Source organism: Enhydra lutris, unplaced genomic scaffold, assembly GCF_002288905.1.
Source record: "Enhydra lutris kenyoni isolate GAN:26980312 unplaced genomic scaffold, ASM228890v2 scaffoldscaffold3, whole genome shotgun sequence".
Classification (NCBI taxonomy): Eukaryota; Metazoa; Chordata; class Mammalia; order Carnivora; family Mustelidae; genus Enhydra; species Enhydra lutris.
The window spans coordinates 84,512,840-84,534,179 of NW_019154087.1; the positions used below are offsets into that span (position 1 = coordinate 84,512,840).

At 55.2% G+C, this 21,340-nt stretch overlaps 1 protein-coding gene across 4 annotated transcripts in view; it reads left to right on the forward strand.

Moving 5' to 3' along the window:
- LOC111154976 (lysyl oxidase like 2) overlaps positions 1 to 21,340 on the forward strand; it is a 60,474-nt gene that overhangs the window by 37,816 nt on the left and 1,318 nt on the right. For all 4 annotated transcript variants that reach the window (XM_022514934.1, XM_022514952.1, XM_022514961.1 and 1 more), the window contains 6 exons: positions 5,532 to 5,699; positions 7,562 to 7,724; positions 11,727 to 11,970; positions 17,575 to 17,690; positions 18,811 to 18,947; positions 20,887 to 20,998. In XM_022514934.1, coding sequence (XP_022370642.1) covers positions 5,532 to 5,699; positions 7,562 to 7,724; positions 11,727 to 11,970; positions 17,575 to 17,690; positions 18,811 to 18,947; positions 20,887 to 20,998 — 940 coding nt within the window. The remainder of the gene's footprint in view (positions 1 to 5,531; positions 5,700 to 7,561; positions 7,725 to 11,726; positions 11,971 to 17,574; positions 17,691 to 18,810; positions 18,948 to 20,886; positions 20,999 to 21,340) is intronic.

Below are 21,340 nucleotides of genomic sequence, written 5' to 3' on the forward strand. Positions count from 1 at the left end.
GAGGATGAGCTCAGAAAGGGCCAGGCCCCGCTGCTGTCACTATTAACGACTTTGTCGCCTTGTATTCATTAAGTGTGCCGAGGGAGAAAATGTATGGATAAGCACGCTGTTCCTCAGGGGCAGATATCGGGCCCCTGCTGCATGCCACCCCCTGCACGGGGACTGGACATGTGGCATGATCGCTAGTCATTTCTGTAAGGGTCTCAAGGTCTGTAGCACCTCTGACACCCTTGGCATGGTACCTGTGCAAGGACCCAGGGCAACCACGTCGACAGCAGGTCTACAAGTTACACAAGGGTAAGGACAGTATAGACATTATTTTGGAACAGAAAAGTGTAGTTTGGTAACCAGAGGGAAAGACAGGGAAACCTTAACAACATTATACTGGAGACACCTGTCCTCTCCTGAGGTAAGTGTCTAAAATCCTACATCAGCGTGTCTCCCGGCTTGGGTGGTTTTTCCCACAGGGCTAGCCAACAAGATGAATTCCTCTCGGTCTCCCCCATCCTCAGGAAAGGTCCAGTACGTTCTATTCATTGCTCTTCACGGTCCCACGTATTTGTTTGGGTCCCGGGCGTCACCTGCTACCTGGCTGGCCCACTGGAAGAGTTTCTTAAGTGCTTATTTTAAAAACGAGCAAATGCAGACACATCAGGGCGCAAGATGGCTCTCCCTTTGGGTTCTTGCTTTGACCCTGATTCTTGACCTTGGCACCGGCATGCCAAACCGGTCAGCCACGACATGTATTTGGATCCAAAATGGGACCCCCACAGCCCTCAGCCAAGCTGTGCGTTTGCCTGTGGGTGAGTGGGAGTACAGGCCACAAGTCCATGGCTACGGGAGACACTTGCCATCTCCAGTTGTCTGGCAGCCTTGCAAGATAGCCGTACAGAGCTGTGGAAGGTGACGTGCCCCGGTCCTGGTATGCCGTGGCAGCCTGACCTTTAGGCTGACTGGAGGTGGGTGGGTGGAATGGGGTTTTCAACCCAAATGAAAGACCTAGGCCAAAGAAAGTGATGTTTTCCAGATGCACTTTGTGGTTGGGATGGCTGAGCCAGGCCGTGCGCTCGGCAATGCCAGTGGGGACACTGCGCTTCCAGCACCAACGGCCTCACCCTTGCACGGGCCCTCCAGGCTCCAGCAGGTGCTCCCTGAGCTCAAGCAGGAGGCCTGGGAGACTTTTACCCCAGCCTCCCATCCCCTGGGAAGGAAATGGGCAAGGTCCCCTGTGAAAGAAAGTCCCACAGGCCATACGGGTTGCCTCGGCCTCGCAGCAGGCCAGCCTGTCACATGGTGTGGCTCGGGGCTGCCAAGGGCACCGGCAGGTCCGCCAGACAGAACCGCCGAGACTCTCAGCTGTTACCACGTGTTGGTTTGCTGGGGCCGCCATAACAAAACACCACGGACTGGGAGGCTTCGACGCTAAAAATGCTGGTCCTCACAACTGGAGGGGCTAGAAATCCAAGATCGAAGAGCTGGCCGGGCTGGTTCCTGCCGAGGCCTCTCTCCCTGGCTCACGGATGGCCGCCTCCTCCTGTGTCCTCATGCGGCCTCAGTGTATGCAACCCCCGTGTCTCTTCCTCGTCTTAAAAGGGTGCCCGTCGTATTGCATTAGGGCCCACCCTTATGATCTCATTTAACGTAATTACCTCTTGAAACACCCTTTCTCCAAATACAGCCGTATTAATGGGTTGGGGCTGCAGCGCGGGAATTCCACGGGCACACGAGTCAGTTCGCCGTCACTCACTGGCCGATTCCTTCCATAATTCTTTGAGGCTTGAGTTTACTCCTCTGGAAAGAAGGACGTTGAGGGAGATGATTTCCGTGGCTTCTCTGCCACCCCTGTTCGGTAGGAAATCGACTGTTCTCTTGAATGGCTACTAGAGACGGCACACTTGGAAGCCGGCGGCTTTGGTCATCCGGCCCCAGCAAAGCCTCATTCCTCTTGCTGCTGGGAGGGGGGAGCCGAGCCCAGCAGGCTCTGGGAAGGGCAGGTGGGCTTCCCGGGTGACCACCCCTGCTGACCTCCAGTTCACCTCTGAGCTGTGGGCCTCCCCTGGCCCGGCCTGGTTAGCAAGACCAAGCCCGTGTGAGGAATGTTGAGTTGGCAAGTGCCCGTGCTTCCTTTCAGGCTGACATCTGGGTCATGTTCCCTTGCCTCCTACCCCCTCACATCCCAAAATAGGTGTGGGACTGGTCAACCACAACCTTATCAAAACACGAGGCAGCCTTGCCGGACGGCACTGGCGGGAAGTGTTTTGCTTTCCCTGTTGGTGTTCAGGAGAACGTAGCTGCCTGTGTTCCGCGCCCTTCTTTCAGACCCCAGACTGCTGCCATTGAGAATCAAAGGAATAAGGAAAGGGGAGTGCGAGGGTTATTTTCAGAAACTCTGAGGACGCTGGACCTTCCCTGGCATCCTCGCTGGCTGACCCGAGGCCTCTCAGGGTTCCTCCCATGCTGGTGAGGGCAGAACACCTCTAGCTGGCACATCCGGCTGGGGGATGCTGGGGCCTCAGAGTGGGGCCGGGGGCATGGAGAACGGTGTCCTGGGCCGTGTTAGAGCTTCATGGCTGGCCTCTTGCTCCCTCTGGTCTTCTCTAGAAAATGAGAAAAGGCCCGGGCGCCTGGGTGGCTCAGTGGGTTAGGCCGCTGCCTTCGGCTCAGGTCATGATCTCAGGGTCCTGGGATCGAGTCCCACATCGGGTTCTCTGCTCGGCGGAGATCCTGCTTCCCTCTCTCTCTCTCTGCCTGCCTCTCCATCTACTTGTGATCTCTCTCTGTCAAATAAATAAAAAACAAAAGAAAAGAAAAGAAAAGAAAATGAGAAAAGGCCCCCAGTGCATCTTGAAACTCCCAGAGCCGTGGAACCCTGGTCCCTGTCATGGACTGTTACAATAGTCCATAAGGCAAGGCACTGTCCACAAGGAACTCTAAAACAGTAACAAACCCGATTAAAAGTCATTCTGCTCTTAGCCTCACTGCCCGCTGGCATTAGCCTCAGTGCTCACCTGGCCCACCAGATGGGTCCACTCCCATAGCCTCCACCTCCCCAGGGTGCACGGGCTTGGTGGGGGCAGCTGGAAACCACACCAGGGGAGGGGGATGACCTGTGGTGACCTAGAGATGCCCCCGATGGGTTTAAACACACGCCCTGCCCAAGGTGCCGCCCTTTCCTTGGCATGTTGAAGCCCGGTAGCCTGCCTTCTGCCATTCTGGGATTTTCTCAGTGGCTCTGCTCATCTTACTTGTCTGTGTTTTTACATAGACCCAAAGATATGTTAGTCGTGGGTAAAGTACGATCCAGATCTAAGACCGTGTCCAGTGCCTACCTTCACCCCGACTCTCAGCCCAGAAACTCTCAGAAGATAAACATTGGCCTCCCAAAGGCCAGCCCTCTTCTTGCCTGCTCTGACCCCTTCTAGTTCTTCTGAAGAGAGTTTTGATTTCTGAAGGGACTCCACCCTAATAAAGATCATTACTAGGATGCTGACTAATATTTCTTGAGCACTTAACGATGTGAGGATTTTCCATGAATTATCTCATTTAAATCTTCCTCTCCACAAGCCTGGGAGGTAGACTCGGCATCATGGCTGCCCTTGGTTTGTCTGTTTGCCAGCTGACCTCACTGACCTTTGAAACCCCTAAATCCATAATAAGATTTGAGACGTATGTCCCAGGAGTTATGCTGTTTCTAAGAACTGGCAAGCCAACAGCCCAGTATGTGAGGGTTCCTGGAGGCGTCATGCCTTGTCCCAAAGGAATGAATTGCTAGGCATATAAAGGAAGCAGCGTAAGGTGTTTGGATGAAGGCGAGCATTTTTAGAGCCCTTCCCCAATCTCTGGATCTCTCTGCTTGAGCTCACCTAAGCTGGTCCATGCTTTCAGTCCCTAAGACTGATCATTCATTCATTCTTTCCAAATGTATTGTTGGAGAACCTGACATTTGTGAGTTACCGTCTTAATTCTCGATCACACAGGAAACCGCACAAACACAGCTCTGCCCTTAGGAGCTTATACTCGCGCGGGGGAGACAGATGTTAAATCGCGAGTTAGCTTAATTATAACTGTTGGAAGTGCTCAGAGGGAGACGTATAGGGAGCGACGGAGTGTGTCCAGGGCCACGGACCCCAATGAAAGGGAAGTGGCTCAGGGTGCGGACTCGGAAGGGTGAACAAGGATCAGCTGGGCAGAAGGGCACCTATATGTTGTGGGCTTACATGGGGCTTACTGCGTGACTCGGTCAAGAGAGGTAGCCGTGGAAACTGGAGGAAGGCCTGTGTGCCTGGAAGTCACAGAACAGGATGGAAGCGTGAGTGGCGGAGCAAGGGGAAGCCGCTGCCATGCTCCGAGCCGAGAAGCGATACGAGCAGGGGCCTTTCAAAGCTGACGCTGGCTTCTGACTAGACAAGCGGGTAATGAAGTCCAGAATGGAGGCCGGGAGAGAAGGAGGGGGTCTGGCTCGGGCAGGGGATGATGGCGCTGAGACAAGAGGGTCCACGCAGAGCGAAGGGAAGCGATGAACTGGAAAGAGTCTTTGGAGATAAAATCCACCGAGGAAGGTTCTGACCGGATGTTGCGGGAGAGAGAGAGGGGACGGTGTGGAGGACGGCTCTGGGATGGCTGGCTTGTATAACAGAGTCAACTGGGATCAGCAAAGGACAGCTTGCAGGCCAGACCTATCCCTCTGCCTGTTTTTATCATTACAGTTTTACTGGGAACACAGCCACGGTTGGCCATTGACCCATTAGCCCGGGCCGCTCTTAAGCTGTGCGGCAGAGCTGCGTGCTTATGACACGGAGCGCATGACCCATGAACCCTAAAACACCTCCCAGCCCTTTGCAGAAAGTGTGCTGCCCCGGGAGTAGACGGGAGTACCTTTTGCTGCAATAGGGGAACAAGGAGGAGATAGAACACAGGTTTAGATGGAGATGGAGAAGACGCCACGTTCAGATTTGGGGTCTCTCTGAAACTGACACACGGAGCTGTGACAGCATTTGAACTGTCAAATATGCGGCTGGTTACGGGGTCACAGAAGGGAGTTCTGGTGGAGAGGACAGTGGGGACGGGGGCAGATGAGTTCGGGAGCTGGAACCAGCCAAGCAGAGGGTGTGCTGATGACCAAACCCAGGAAGAAGTCTCAGGGAGTTCTAACATTTTTAATAATTTTAAGTTCTAACATTTTAAGTTCTACCATTTAAGTTCTAACATTTGGCGCATCCTCCCGGGTGTCTGCTTCTAAGGGCAGCCCTCCCCAGGCGTCTCACGGATGGCAGCAGGGAGCAGGGGCTGGTGCAGCGGTGGGGGTCAGTGCCCAGGCCTCTAAGGCCTTGGGCTGCCTGCAGGTCAGGACCTAATACACAAGCCTGCGCTGGGCACCATGCAGGCTCGCAGCAGGCTCTCAGTGATGCTGTTGACGCTGACTGTGTCCCAGGCAGGAATCCCCGGCTTGGGGGAAGTTGAGACATGGCAATACGGTGGGGCAGCTCCCCTCCGTTCCTATCTGGTGACTTTGCCTTTCTTTCTGTCCACAGCTGCGCCTGAACGGGGGCCGGAACCCGTACGAGGGCCGTGTGGAGGTGCTAGTGGAGAGGAACGGGTCCCTCGTATGGGGGACGGTGTGTGGTGAGAACTGGGGCATTGTGGAGGCCATGGTGGTCTGCCGGCAGCTGGGCCTGGGGTTTGCCAGCAATGCCTTCCAGGTGAGAAGCCCCCACCTCGGCCCCTTCCATCCAGTGTGACCCTGACTCTCGCAGTCAGGACCTGCTTTCCATGCACCTTCCCCAGCTGCCCCGGAGGTGGACAGCAAAGTGCCCTGAGCTGGGGGGAGAGGGACCAGGAACCTCATCCTGGCCTTGGCTCTGGGTCATGTTCTGCTCTGGACTTCTTTTCTCCGCTACAGAATACAGGGCTGGACTCTGGTTTCCAGGGTCTACTCTGCTTAGAGCACTGGGATTCACCCTGGGCTGTGGGCTGATTCTGGGGTGTTCTGATGTGCCTATGCAGAGGGAAGCAACTCAGTCCTATGGGGCAGTGAAGACCACCCAGCCCAAAGGCCTGGCACCCCAGAGGCCTTAGCTCTCACTCCCTTGGAGGCCCCTCTGTCCAGACCATGTTTCCCATCCGGCGTCTGTACTCACGCCTTCTCCCCTTGATTGGCTGGTAAACCTCTAAGCCTTTCCCGCCGTCCAGCCAGCCCCTTCCTGAAAGAGAGGGACTCAGCTGAAGGCAGCTAAGCCCCTGCCCCTATCGAAAGGCAGCAGAGGAGAGGCAAGAAGCATTTTGGCTTCACAAATCATTCACTTCTGCAAGCTGTATTGTGAGGACACATTGTGAGGAGGAGGCTGTGGGGGGAGGAGAAGCCAGAGATGGGAGACTTGAGGTCTGTTCCCATCTCTACCCCCACCAGCCTTCTGTGTAATGATCTGGGCCAATGTGGCTACCCTCCCAGGCATCCCTTCTCCTCCCTGTGACATGGAAGGAACCCCTCAGGTCCTCAGTGTCCTGGCTCTAGACACTTCCTCAGTGTTTGGAGAAAAGGAAAATGTCTGGAGGTCCCACGTTGCTTTGCTAACCCTGCCCCTAGCTCTTGTGCAGGGAGGCGGGGTGGGGGGTGGGAGTCCTGCCTCCCGAACAGGATTTCTTAGGGAGGGAGCTGACTTGGGTCAGCTCCGAAGCCTTGCAGAGCCTGACTGCCTGCCACGGGCTGGCTGGGTCCAGGGTAGGAGCTGAATCCTGAGCTGTCCTGTGGCTCCTCATTCTACCATTCAGAAGGGCCTGGCCTCTGAGAGCCCTGCCCATTCTCTCCGGGGTCCTGGCTTCCCACATTGTCTCTCCTAATGCTGCTTCGACAAGCCAGGGTCCTCCCTGGGCTCCAAAGCAAGAGGAGAAAATAGTGCTCTTTCGCAGAGCGCCCATCCCGTTATTTTCGTTCCCGGTCAACTCATTCTTAACACACCTGGGCCTCAGCAGGGTCATGATGTGGGCCCGGATCTCTGCCACCGATTACGCACCCTGTCCCTTCTTGAGGCCCCAGTCCTCTCTCCAGAGGACGACCGTAAGGAGAACCAGTAGGATGTACGCATGATGAGCTATCACGTGTGAACAGGTTTCTTCTCTCCTGCCCGTTCTGATAGATCGGCAGTATCTCCGGGAGCACTGTGCCAAGGACTCCGAGAGCACGTGCAGGTTTAAAGGAGACAGGACCCTGACAGGCAAGTCCTGTCTGCCTCTGGGCTCAGGGCTGGGGAGCAAGCAGCCTGAGTTACCGGCGCCTGCCGTTCCTGACATACAACGCTGGACAGCCGTTTGACCAAAACCTTAGCCACATTTTCCCCACAGGGACCAGAGGCAGAGCCAGAGCACGGGGCTCTCCCCCACTCCACCACCAGCAAACTGCGTGACTCGGGGCTGTGGCTGTGTGTGCCGCCGCTGTCCCCATTTTAGAAAAAGTGGGCTTACATTTAGCTTCAGCCTTGGGATTTTCCTGAGGCTGAAAGTTGACCGAATATGAGAAAGTGACAGCTCACGGTGACACTCTTCCCATGTCTTTTGATTCCTCCAGGAGACCTGGTATTGGCACGGAAATATCTACGCCAACAAGGTGGTCATGAGTGGGGTGAAGTGCTCGGGAACCGAGCTGTCCCTGGCACACTGCCGCCAGGACGAGGATGTGGCTTGCCCCCAGGGCGCGGTGCAGTATGGGGCCGGAGTCGCCTGCTCAGAAAGTGAGAGTCCCTGGGGGTCACATGCTCCCTCCCCCACACAGACACCCCAACACTTGCCTGCTGACCGTGGAAAGAGAAGCAGGAGGGAGGGACTGGGGAGTCTGGGAGCCTTGGGTTCAAATGGCGGGGCCACCGGAGACCAGGGGACCTTCCGTGAGTTCTGTCCCTGAGAACTCCCAGCTCTTACCAGTTAACAAGGAAGACAGCACCTTCCTCAGGGCCGTTTCTGAGGCCAGGGAAGCAGATGAAACACATACCCGGGGCTCCGTGTGTGTTGGCTTCCTTCCTCCCAACCCGTTCCAAAAAGCATTGCTTATTTTCACACCTTGGAGACAACTTAGCTTCCTGGTGAGTCCCTGGGAATCCTAGAGAGACTGAAAACATAGAAGGGGAACCCCTGCGGGGACTCAGAATGGCCCAGCTCATGAAGGCTCCCTTCTGTGCTGAGAGAGAGAGAGGACTAGCCCTGCAGCCTTGTGGGCACGCTGCTCTCCGGAGCCTCGTGACAGTGCTGCCCTCCCGCCTTGACCTTCTAAAACCACACTTAGCCTTTTCCCTTGTGAATCTGGGAGGTACAAGAGGCCCCGGATCTGGCCAGAGAACCTGAGAGCAGACCCCACCTGCCCTTTATTAGCTAATCTTGGCAGAGTTAACCACTCTGATCTCTAGTTACAGTTTTTCCTAGACGATGGGAATTAAATGTGACAGGAAACACGCGTGAGTGCCCAGAAGACAGTAGTGTGCCATCGCCATCTCTTACCATCATGGAAAGCCAGGGGTCCAGACCTGAGCTAGGGAGCTTTGTGCACCATTGACCCCTTTAGACTCACCCAGCGTTTTCTAAGCCTTCCTTGTAAGGCAGGACTGCCCTCCTCCCACCCCCTAGGCGTGAGCTTCTCTGGGTGGACCACCCTGTCCAAGGAAGAGCTCATCACTCTTAACCGGCCTCCCCCGGAGGAACATCCAAACAGAGAGCAGCAGTCAGGGGCTTTTTCTTGGCTTCTTAATTTAATTATATTTGTAATATACCATCATTTCCAAGAGGAAAATAACATAAACCTAAATAAAATTCAAGGTAGCCTAGGAGAAGATCAGATGTGAAAAGTAGGGATTGGCAAAAAGCTACTGGCTCAAAATGGAACCGAGAGAGAGATTAAAAAAATATATGTGCTATGGAGTCCTATTCGTGTACTGTCAGGAGGTCATAAAATTCACCAGGAGCTTCCTAACAGCCAAAGGAAGGAGGGAAACCTGGTCATTAATGTCATCCACAGTGTCCATGAAGCAGAAATATACCCATGAGATGAGAGACGCCCACTGTTCTAGATTCTGACATGGAAGGGAATTTCTCACGCAGACGACAGTTATGAGATCAACAGTGCCCTTGACATCCTCATGGAAGGTGAAAAATGAGTTTTGTGGGGCTCTGAGAACTCAAGTTAGGCCAAAGGCATCACTCAGAGTGACTCCTGGGGTAGGCGGGGGAACAGTGGCCATCTGGGCCAGGACACAGCTCTTAGCGAATCTGGCTTAATGCATGTTACAGTATTGGCAGATGAGGAATATTCTGCATAATTACTATTTCTCATCCGACCAGTTCCACCCTGTATCTGCAAGTCTTCCTTTTCTCTCCCTCTTCCTGCTGACCCACCCCCCACCCCTCCATATACACTCCGTCTTCTTTGTTACCTCTCATGTCTTCTCTACTCCCTCTACGTCTCGGCCCGTGTCCAGGCGCCATTCCTCCAGACTGTATCAGCCCAGAGGCTCCTTGGTGGTACCCCCACAGTGACGGGTGCCCCTCCGATGGCTCCCCCACCCCAGGGCCGGAATCCATGCTGGTCTCCCATGCATGCTTCTGTCCTGTTCAAATCCCTCCAGGCTTCCCCACAGCACTTAGGTGAATTCGGGAACTTGCACAAGGCACGTGTTGTCCAGCCTTGTTTGGAGCCACCTCCCACCTCCCACCCCTCCTTGGTGGCCCAGCCACAGAGGTGCCCCTTTATGCCTCAGGGACCTGACACGTGCTACTTAGCGTGTAGGGCTACTCCTTGTAATCCCTGCTCCCCCTCCAGGGAGCAACTAAACCCTAATTGCCTCCAAGGAAATCCTTCCCAACCTCCTCCCCACCGCTGGGTCCCCTGGTTATAATATCCAACACCCTCCATATGTCTCCTCCTGGCTCTGGTCACAACCGTAATTAAGCAGCTAATTGGGCTTCTGTCTGTCTCTCCTGCGACAACGTAAGGTCAGCCTTGTGCAGCACTGTCCAGAGAGCCTAGCACAGGGTTCACTGGAATGCTTGGTGGAAAGACAGAGAGAAAGAGAAAGAGCAAGGGAGACCCATTCGCTCAGCTCAGATATAAGCAGAAGTACTGTCCACGGAGTACCGACTGTGGTACAGACAGTGAATAAGACTCATTACAGCCTCCAATAAAAGTGTGACCAGGACACTCAGCACCAGCCATGCCTCCTGGTGTGTGTCCTCCAAGAAGTAGTTCTCAACAAAGGAGAGCCCTCCACTTGCTGTCTTCCACTCCTTACCCCACATCTCATCTGTGTGGCCCCCTCCAGACCCTTCAGCTCCACATCCATCCCCTGCAGGTGGATTTGCTCTCTAGAGGCTGCCGGCCCCAGGGGGTCCCAGTGTGTCTTTAGAGCTCCACACGCAGCCTGGGGGCCATGGGGAGCCCTCCAGGCTCTGGTGAACTGGACGGAAACAAAGCTCAGAAGCACACCCGCTCCAGTTACAAGCAACTTGTCAGAAAATGAAGGACGGATCCCGTTACAAGTAATTCACAGGCAATACTTTTGTGAATTCAGATGTACTAGAAATAGTAGAGTCTGACTTTTAAAGGGAAACCTACGGTTAATCCTTTTGTAAAAAAAGATAAACCTTCTAATAGGCTTGTTGAGGAAATACAGAGTGTAGCCATTGGTAATTTTTTTTTAAACACCTGTAGTGTGCAGTGTGCTCACTGATTCAATCAAGCTTTGTTTTAAAAAATGCACCTGAGGGCACCTGTGTGGTACAGTCAACCCATTAAGTATCAGACTCAGTTGGCTCAGGTCATGATCTCAGGGCCATGGGATCCAGCCCCAAGGTGTGAGGAGCCACGCTCAGCCGGGTATTTGCTTCTCTCTCTCTCTCTCTCTCTGCCTCTCCCCCTGTGTCCCTCCCCGAGCTTGCACTTTTTCACTCTCTAAAATAAATACATAAATCTTAAAAAAAAAAAAATGCACTTGGTGGAAACTCTCATGCAGAGCAATGGGATACGTGGAAACTGGAAGAATCCGTTATTGAGAAACACGCATCAGAGCCTTGAAAACACGCAGCCCTTCCGTCCAGCAATGTCACTTCTAGAAATACCCTCTGAAGAAATAAGTTATAAACACAGACTTACTCCTGGATGTTTATCACAGCTTTATCTTTAATGGTGAGAAAAGGCAAGCAACTGGTGTATCGAGAAATAGGAGGTAGGGTTATGAATTCAATATTATGCAGCCATAAAATGCATGTGTAATGGGTATTTATTAACAAGGAAATATGTCAAGATCTGTTTTAAGGGAAATGGTATTAGCAGACTGTAAATCCACATACACTATCACACGTGTTGTAAACTGTGCATCCCTCCCAGAAGGATCAGACCGAGGTGTTCACGGGGCTCTCTCTCCGGGAAGCAAGTATCATTGCTATTGTTTGTATTTTACGATGGAAAATCTCCAGGCACCCAAAAGGAGAGATAACAATATAATGGACGCTCATGTTTTGCCCATCATGTTGCACTGATAGCTGCAGAGATGTCCGAGAGGACTCTCAGAGGAGGGGAAGAGGAATTGGGAAGAGGAGGGGAAGAGGACCTAGAGAGACCATGAGCCCATCCCAGATGGTGATGCTAGGCAGAGATGGGGTTGGTCCCAGCTCAGGAGTCCAAAGCAGAAGACTTGGAAGGGTGAGGGGGGTCGCTCCTCTTGCTTGAACACTATGTCTGTGCTCCCCAGCTGCCCCTGACCTGGTCCTCAATGCGGAGATCGTCCAGCAGAGCACCTACCTGGAGGACCGCCCCATGTTCATGCTCCAGTGTGCCATGGAAGAGAACTGCCTTTCAGCCTCGGCCGCCCAGACCAACCCCACCACAGGCTACCGCCGCCTTCTGCGCTTCTCCTCCCAGATCCACAACAACGGGCAGTCTGACTTCCGACCCAAGAATGGCCGCCATGCGTGGATCTGGCATGATTGCCACAGGTGAGCCCTCCTGCATCACCAGCAGCCTGACACAGTTCAGGGCCCACATAGGAATCAGAATTGCAGGGTAGCTCTAGAGAGAGCTGAGAGGCCACACATCCAGGAGGCGGGGTCTGCCCACATTAGAGGGGGTCCAGGTCGCCACAGTGGCCTTCCACATTTACTGAGCCATTCTCCACCGCCAGCTGCCCCAGCCCCCCTCACCTTCCCCTAGCCTGGTCTCTTTCTTGCCTCCAGTGCCTAATGTTAGGGAACAAACATCTTGTTTGTTTCATCTCCGCTGACACGAAGCTGATGGTTTTCACGTCCATCTATGGCAAGTTCACACTCTGCCCAGTGCTCGGGGGTTCTGCAATTTTTGGATTTTTATAAATATATGTGAGGGGCACTGGGGTGGCTCAGTCAGTTAAGCATCTGCCTTCAGCTCAGATCATGATCCCGGAATCCTGGGATCGGGCCCCATGTCAGGTCCCTGCTCAGTGAGGAGTCTGCTACTCCCTCTCCCTGCTACTCCCCGTGTTTGTGCTGTCTCTCTGTCAAATAAATAAAATATTTTTTTAAATATCCTCAAAAAAAAAAAATATATATATATATATATGTATATTTGAAATATCTCCAGGAAGGTAGTGGGTGTGGAGGCAAGGGTTCTGGACCCAGCAGTCATGAGACCCAGTCTCTCAACCCAGCCTTGTGATGTCAGACCATCTGGGCCACATCAGCAGGGACCTCCAGTTGTCCCTGCCAGCCCTCAGCCTGTGGACTTGGCCCCAGTGCTATGAATCCTGCACCAGAACAGAAATCCTAGAGCTGGCCCTAGCTGGAGCCAACAGAAACCACCCATTCATCTCCTTGCCTTTTCTTCCTCTTTGCCTTTGATTCTCATTCTAATCCAGAGCCCACTGCCCTTGCTTATTCAGATTTTCCTGCAGGGGACCTGACTTGGGCAGGGAGAGGGAACAGAAGAGAACACACTTTTGAAGACGAAGTGGGGGAGCCCTGCCGTGCAACAGGGCAGCAAGCCCCCGAGGGGTCCCCAGTGAGCACCCCCTCTCCCCGGATGCCCTCCATCTCTGCGGCAGAGCTCCCTCCTTCTCACAGGGAGGCCCGTGGGCGGGCAGAGTCAGTCCGTGGCAGACCTTCGCCCCAGAATCTGCATTTTGTCAGCATCACCAGGCAATGGTGTGTATGTCATGTCTTAAGTCTGAGGAGCCCCAGCCCCGCCAGGACTAGGCGTCCTTCCAACTGGAAAACGTAGCGACCCCCATGAGGGGCACAAGAACTGACTTTTATTGACCCCCTTCTCAGTGCCAGGCACATTTTCAAGGGTAAGGGAGTGGGGGCTCGGTGTTTATAGGGCTGGTCCAGGAAGTCCAACGGGAAGTTGCCAGGCGCGGATCCCCGGCTCGCGTCTGTCTGACTCCAGCTCTTTCCGTTACCTCTGCTGCATGTTCATCAGAAACCTGTCCTTGCGCGCTTCTCCGTGTCCCAATGGATGCTCCTGTCACAGTCAAACCGGTTTAGGGATTGAACTGTTCAATCTGTTTCAAAAGAAAAAGCCTAGGGATAGAATTTAGAACTTGTTGATTTTCCTTCATAATTATTATCCGTATGTTTTGAATGTCCTAATTAGCCAGGGAATTTTTGGTCTCCATACAGAAGTATGTCAGCCTTCAGCAGGCTGGACGTCAAAGAGTAAAACTGAAGTCGTGAGCAGATTGGTGCCTGATGGCCTCTAGAAAGCATATGGGAGGGAGCCCTGGGCCAGCGGGGGCTGACGCTGCCCGCTGTAAGTTGGACGTGATTGCATCTCTGTCCCACACGTGGCGGTCTGCCCCGACATTACATGGGGGGAGTCTCTGCGGGACATCTGCTAGCTCTCCAAGCAGTGGTTTGTCCTCTAAGAATACACATGGTGACACCACGGACGTGTTCCTTCTGATCTGGAGCTCCAGCATCCTGGTCTCTACCCCACCCCACCCCATGCTTTTCCTGTCGTCCTGTTTCATTTCTGTGCTTACAGATGTTCTAATCGGTGGTTTGGGAGGGATGGGTGGAAAAAAACATTCTGGCCAAGCATATGTCCCTTCAATCCACCCCTTCCTCATCCGTAACTGAGAACCTACAGCCATGAGATCTCAGGGAACATAAGACTGTTGCCCGCCCCCAGCACCCAGCCTCCAAAGCTCCAGGGGACATGTCCAGGCTCTGTAGGAGGACCTTTCAATAGGACTTCTGGCCCCAAACCTCGGTTGGGTCCCTTTGGGAGTATGATGAAAGCAGGCCCTTCTTCACCCAAAAACAAAAAATTATTTCTAGAAGATTCAACATCCTCTTTCAGCAGATTTACTGACTGTGGAGCCAAAGTTGAGAACCCTGGCTCAAATCAGTGTGCATGGGGAAAATTATCACTCCCAATGTGATTAATGCTACAGTGAGGAACGGAACTATGTTCTTTGAAAGCTTTCAAATGAAACCTAAAGACTGACCCCTTTAGCACCTTCCTTGCCCACCAGAGGTAGAAGAAAATGCCCTGAGATGTCCTCTCTTATATGCACCATGCCGTGGTTCAATGACCCTGCCTGTGCCCCAGGGAGCGGGGCCACACCTACTTCACTGGCACGTCACGTCCCAGGTCCGGCAGGGTCCAGGCGGAGCTGGACACAGAGCCGCTCTGCCCCTGCTGTGGCCCGGGGATGAGTCCTCACCCTGCAGGTGGCCCCACGAGAGGCGCTGGGAGCTGGCAAGCAGGGCGGTGGAGGCACAGCCCAGGGCCCAGCCCAGCGACCCAGGAACAGCCCTGCTCCAAAGAGGAGACTTTCCTTTACTCTGCCCAGCTCCCACCATGTGCAGAGCAGGCCCCATCTTGGATCAAAGCCCCACAGATGTGATGTGGCCTCTGGGAGCCAATGTTAGGCCCTTGCCCCATCTGTAGGGCTTTGTTCTGGCCAGAGGGCTCCCAGCACATGGGGAGGGTGGGGGGAGTGAGCAGAAGGCCCTCACCCTTCATGACAGCACCTTGTGATTCTGAAACCCCTGCCACCATCCTCCCCTCCTCCATATTCTCTGCAGTGAGGACAGGATCATTGTCCCAGCTGCCGCTGAGCCCCAGCTAGGACTGTCCATTCTGGAGGCACGAGGGGACACGTGGCAGGGGTTGGACAGGGTGAAGGGTGACAGCATTTCTGCAGCACACACCGACTTTCTGATTCAGAGTTTTATGTGGGTCCCCAGGGACCTAGGAAAACAAAGCTGCCATCTTCCTCTGGACTGGCGTGGTCCGTCTTCCGCATCTCCATCATCTCCTTCTTCCACTGACATCATGTCTTAGCATACTGAGCTCCGGGTCTTAAGGTGGAAGGCCATCCTTCCTTTTCTCCGGATCACAATGACCTCCACCAAGTGTCAGGTTATTCTGTCTCTCCTGAGGTTCTGGAATTTCTTTCCAAGTTGTAATTTCCCTAGCCCATCCCCCCACCACCACCATGGATCTCCAGCCCCCTCTTAAACTTTCAAGGGTCAGGACACCTCAGTGTGGAAAGTGGAGATATACCCAAAGCCAATACGTGCCCTCCTGCCCTCCAGGGGCTCCATCTGCATTTCCTGGGTGGGGGTGGGGTGGGGGCAGGGGGTGCCCCAGTCTCTAGAGCCAGCCGGCAGGGAGGGAGACGTGGCCCCAGGGAGTGATGTCCACACCTGCCCCAGAAGTGAAACACAGGAGCCCCAGGACTACAGCTAGCTGGAATCAAGAGGCTCCAAACCAGCTGTTTCCATCCTCGTGTTGGCAGGGGAAAAACTGAAGAGCTAGGAAAGACTCTTAAATCAGGTCTGCAGGAAGCAGGAGGAGCGAGAGAAGGTCAGCCTTACAAGAGTCCATCTGTGGACTGCGTCTGAATTTTGTTTAGACAACGGAACATAAACCCATTTCTCTTCAGTCTTTCCAGCCAGTAAACATGGTAACATAAACCCCTCTCTGAAAGATGCAGACATGTTTTAGGCAGTGAGTCAGACCTCATGTCTCATCCTGCTCCTTTGAGAAGCCAAAATAGACTCGTTCAGAGTCATCGCTTCGACTTGCCACAAAACGTGTCCTTGTGAGTGTTCTCAGGGGGCCCCTGGCTCAGCATCGCTTTACCCAGAAACATGAGCGACCTGAGAAAAGCCCAAGTTAGGAACTCCTGGCATTATTTTTAGCACAAGCAAACATAGGAGGAAGGGGGAAAGAGCCTCTAATTTCCTCTCCGAAAACCTATCGTTTTAATTCCCCTCTTGCCGCTGTCCTGACTGCCCCTGCTCCCATGGAGGGAGCCTGAGGCCAGCTCCGTGGGTCTTGGAGGGGGTGAGGAAGGCTGGGAAGGGTAGCAGGAAAGGTAGTGACAGCAGTGGTTACAAAATCACCACTCGTGGTACTTCTGTGAGCAGGAGTGACGATGAGAGAGTTGACAGGTGCTGAGAACCCCTCTGTTACAAGCCCCCTGGTAGGTCTTTCTGTGGTTTCTCTGATTCAGTCCTTCTGGGACCCCTAAGAATGGGTCCTATGATCATCCCCTCTTACCTGAGGAAGAAGCTTGGGTAGTTTTGCTCCCCATGCCTTGGGTGCCTTGTATCTCTGTTTCCCCATTTGCCCCGTGTCCCTGTGATGCCAGAGACAAGCGTGTTCGCATAGTTGCACATGCCTGTGAGGCACACATGGCGCAGCTCGGGCTGGGCCTCAGGGAGGCCCTTGGTCACACGTGGCAGCCATCTTCCCTTTATTTTTTCTGCACCAAAGGCACTACTTTCCAAGAATCTGCATCTGTTCTCAATTCCTCCGGAGCCAAGAGATGGGACACTGTTATGTAAACAACTCGCAGGAGCAAGAGACAGGGGGACACCCAAGCTCTCCCTCCTCTGCTCTCATCCCGAGCCCATGGGGATGTGCCTGCCATGCTCTGCTCCTTCCCAAGGACCTGTGAGCCCCCCTCGGCCCCTTTTTACGTGTCCCAGGCGAGGGGCACAGACTCCTGCCGCCCACTTCGAGCTGGTGCGGTGACCTGGGGGCCCTCCTGCCTTGAGTCCAGATACCCCCCTGACTCGTAAATGGTCTGCTCTTCCTGCCTTTCCCCTCCCGCACATGCCCTCCCCCTTCTGTCCTTTCCCTCCCCGTCATATCCCCACTTCAGAAAGTTTCCCAGAGATATCAGAAAGTCACTTTTATCGGTCTGCAGTAAGTGTGCAACACAGAAATGGGCTGGGACAAACACTGTCATGCCCAGGAGGATTATAAACAGCACTGAGTAAAGAGCTCTTCATGTATGGAGCGGACAGCGTGGCAGGCCCCCTGCCTCCCTGGGCACCTTGCTAATCCCCACGAGGCCACCTGCGTCCGGGCAGGGTTGTTCCTGTTCAGCTGGTGAGAGAGCCGAGGCCCGGATGGGCAAGCCTCCCCTCGTGGGGGAGCACCATGGATATCAGCTTCTGGTTCTGTTCTCCCTTTCCTCAGGCCCTGTCACCCACTCCTCTTCCACAGGCCACCCCTCAGGACCCCACTGCTCGCAGGTGGCAGCTCCAGCCACTGACCTGTAGCCTGCCCCCCCCTTCTCTCTCTCACTCACTCTCTCTCTGCAGGCACTACCACAGCATGGAAGTGTTCACCCACTATGACCTCTTGAACCTCAACGGTACCAAAGTGGCAGAGGGCCACAAAGCCAGCTTCTGCTTGGAGGACACAGAATGTGAAGGAGGTATCTTTGTGTGGTGGCTCCAGAGGGACTCCAGTGCTCCCACCTGTCTTGGAGCCCAGGCCTGAAGCCACACTCTGTCACCCTGGCCACTGCTGACTCTCCCCATGACCCCTTCTCCCCTCAGGCCTTCCTGTGGCTATAGCTCGGGGCTGGGGCTTGTAGGCAGGGCCCGGCTGTGAAGGTGCTGGATGCCCCCACCACAGTGGGCACTGGTGGGTCCAAGTGGTCCCCTGGTGAGGCCCAAACCTGGCATGTGGTTCCCCTCCACCTCTGGCTGCCACGGCCTCTCTCCTGGATCCCAGTGCCAAATCCCCACCCCACAGGCTCATGGCCTCCCAAGGCCAAACCCAAAAGACCCGCTCTGAGGTTCCCAGGTCTCTCGACTCCCCCAGAGGCGGCACTCAGCTCCCACCTCTGATCACTGGTGGGCACATCTGCCACCTGACCTGACTGGGACTCAGGGGAGACACAGTGCTGCTTCTGCATATGCCCAGGGCTTCGAGCAGTGCCCGGACAGGTTAGCCTCTCGGCAAATGCATGTTCATTACTCAGCCGTGGACTTGCCATGCCATGAAATCACCCAAACGAATGAGTTTTGAGCACGTCCTATGTGCCACACAACCAGCCGACCCAGTGAAAGGTCAGATACACGAACCAGACCTGAGCCCACATACAAGTGCCGACTCTCCAGAGGGAGGCAAAATGACCCCCCACATTAAGCTAAATAACCACCACCAGAGCTTTCCCAGATCAATGCTCACTTCATTCCCCAGCTAATGTGAATGCCAGAGGGGCCAGGGAGGGCTTTGTGGAAGAGGGGCCCTTGGCTGGCCTTAAAAGGACAAGACAGGATGTGGGTAGAGAATCAGGCAAGGGTTCCAGGGATGGGAGAATGGATGGGAGACCCACACAGTCGGGATGGGATGCCAAGCCCTGATGAAGCAAAGGTTTGAGGGCTTGGGGGAAGGAAGAGATTTGTCAAGCATGGGCTCTGGGAACAGCACCCAGCCAGTGGGGCTTCTTGGGGCGCACTGGGGGAAGGGGAGCGCAGAGGGAGAGCACTAGAGGCAATAGGGCCCAGGTGCAAGGGGACCGGGCTTCTCTCTGCCCCTGCCTGCAGACATCCAGAAGAATTATGAGTGTGCCAACTTCGGTGAGCAGGGCATCACCATGGGCTGCTGGGACGTGTATCGCCATGACATCGACTGCCAGTGGGTCGACATCACCGATGTCCCCCCAGGAGACTACCTATTCCAGGTAGGAGGGGGTCCAGCCCGAGCGGATGGGAGGAGGGCCCTATCTCCCGGTGATGGGGAAGGCAGCCCCCTTCCTGCTGGTGTCCAAACGGGAAATGAAGGCAGGGAGGCCAGTCTGAAGGGCAGGAGTCCTATGCCCAGGAGCCGGCACATCAGGGCCAACCAGGTGACCTAAGCATGGGAGGCATGAACGCCTCCCAGGACACCCGCACTCAGCTGACACCTGGAACTTGCAAATCAAAATACACGGGCAGCCAGATCTGGTCCTCCAGCCCAGGAGCTGTTCCACGAACTCTAAGGCGTCCACACCTGGGGTGTCATTTGACACAGGCTCTGTCCTCCACGCATCCTCTCCCGGTGCCCTCACCCTGCCTCGTCTGTGCTGTCAGAGCTGAAAGTAATCTCATGAGGAGCAATTCACTCGCCAGTGTTTGTGACCTGGGTCTCCCAGAAAAGTTGGCCTCGGGCAAGGGTCTGCAGGGGGGACGGTTCTCCTGCCTCCCTGCAGACACAGCGGCCTGCTCCAGCCTGCTCCAGCCAGGGCCCTGGCCGTCGTGGTAGTGGGGCTGCCCCCCCCAACCTCCCCTTGTCTGGGGCGCAGTTGTGCTCCGGCCCGTGGGGGCTCCCTGGCGTCCTGTCACATTCTTGTACAGCCATCCGGCTTGCTTTCGGGCTGGCCCCACCGGGTGGCAAAGTGGGTGACCAGAAATGTGTCATCCTGCCTTGAAAACTTGCCCAAGGGGGCATTCTGCCAGCCCAGAGCCTGGCCCAGGGTCCCCACCCTGCAGACGGCCCTGGGAAGAAGCAACACCTGCAGAGAAGTGACCACAGAGCGGCTTTGAGTCTTCCTGGGCAGTTTCGGAGGCTGGAAATCAGACAGCCAAACACTTTTCCACCCACAAACCCCAAACTGCAGACTTGGAGAGGCCCAGCCAAAGTGCTCTTTATTCTAAAAACTGACTATCCATGTCTCTGTGCACGTACACGGTGCATGGGGGCTTCCACATGGGGTCTGCTATCGCTCTGCTGAGGGAAGGGGTGGCTTCACGTGTCCTGACCAGTGCCATCTATTTAATAACGATGGCTCGTTGGAAGCCTGATGCCGGGCCTGGCCTGGCTGTGCCTGAGCCCCGTGAACACATGGAGCCCTCCAAGGAAGGGCTCCACTAGCACGCCCATTTCACAGCCCGGCAAACCCGGATCACGTCTGCGTTCCTGACGCCTGAACTTTACAATTAGCTAATTAACTCAACAGGAGCATGTTAGTGCCTCTGATTCAAGGAAAAGAATTTTTTCCCTTAGGACAGACACGGAGCTTCCCCTGGCCTGGGATTCACTGACCCTCTCCATTACCTCCTGGCCCTGCGTGCAGACAGCGGTAACGCTGCCAAGGCCGGGAGAGAGCCAGCCGTGCTGGACTGGGGGGTGGGGAGCGGAGAGGAAGTGGCCTTCCAGGCAGAGGGGCCTGCGGGCAAGGGCTCAGAGGCAGGGGCTTGTGTGAAGGCACACCTCCAGGAGCACACAGCCTGGTCCTCGTCTGCACCCCATCTCAGCGTGTCCTGCTGCCCAGCTTCCTCCTCGGTCCTATCAGCAGCCTCTTCTTTGGCCACCCTGGGCCCCAATTCCTGCCTCTACTATCCTCAAGCCTCCCAGGGCCCCCAGGACAGGGTAACCCCTTTATGAAGGCCTCTCTGTGGGAGGGGGTATGTGTGTGAATTGCACAGAGGCAGGCAGCCAGGGGCGCATACCCTCACTCCTCTGGACCTCGCCCCCCCGACCCCCCGGGCCCATCCTGCCCCCAGCAACGGCCATGCTCCTTCCCATGAGGTCGCCCCGGCTCTGGATGCAGGGCTGGTGTGGGTGGGCTCCGGGCCTGTGGTGGGCGCTGGGGGTGGCCAGGGCGGGTCTCAGCAGCTCGCTCCGCTCTGCCCCGCTCCCAGGTCGTCATCAACCCCAACCATGAGGTCGCCGAGTCTGACTACAGCAACAACATCATGAAGTGCAGGACCCGCTACGATGGCCACCGCATCTGGATGTACAACTGCCACATAGGTAAGGGCCCCGGGCGCTTGGCGGGGAGCCCCCTCACCCCAGGGGACCCAGGGTCCCCCCTTCAGCCCAGCCTCTGGGAGATGGAGGCAAGAACTGCCCTGCTTTGTCGAGGAATCCGAGCGGCTTCCCAATCTGGGTAACGAGCGTGGGGAACGGAGCCAGCCTCCTGCTTCCACGCACAGGAAGGAAGCTGTAGACACATGAGGCCTGGACAGAGCCTGGGTTTTCGCAGCCAGCTCCAGCCAAGGAGGAGGGCGGCACCGAACCGGGCTGGAGCGGAGGCCATCTCCTCGTTCCTCATGTGACCTCAAACATGTGGGCATCAGCATTTTGTGGGTTCTG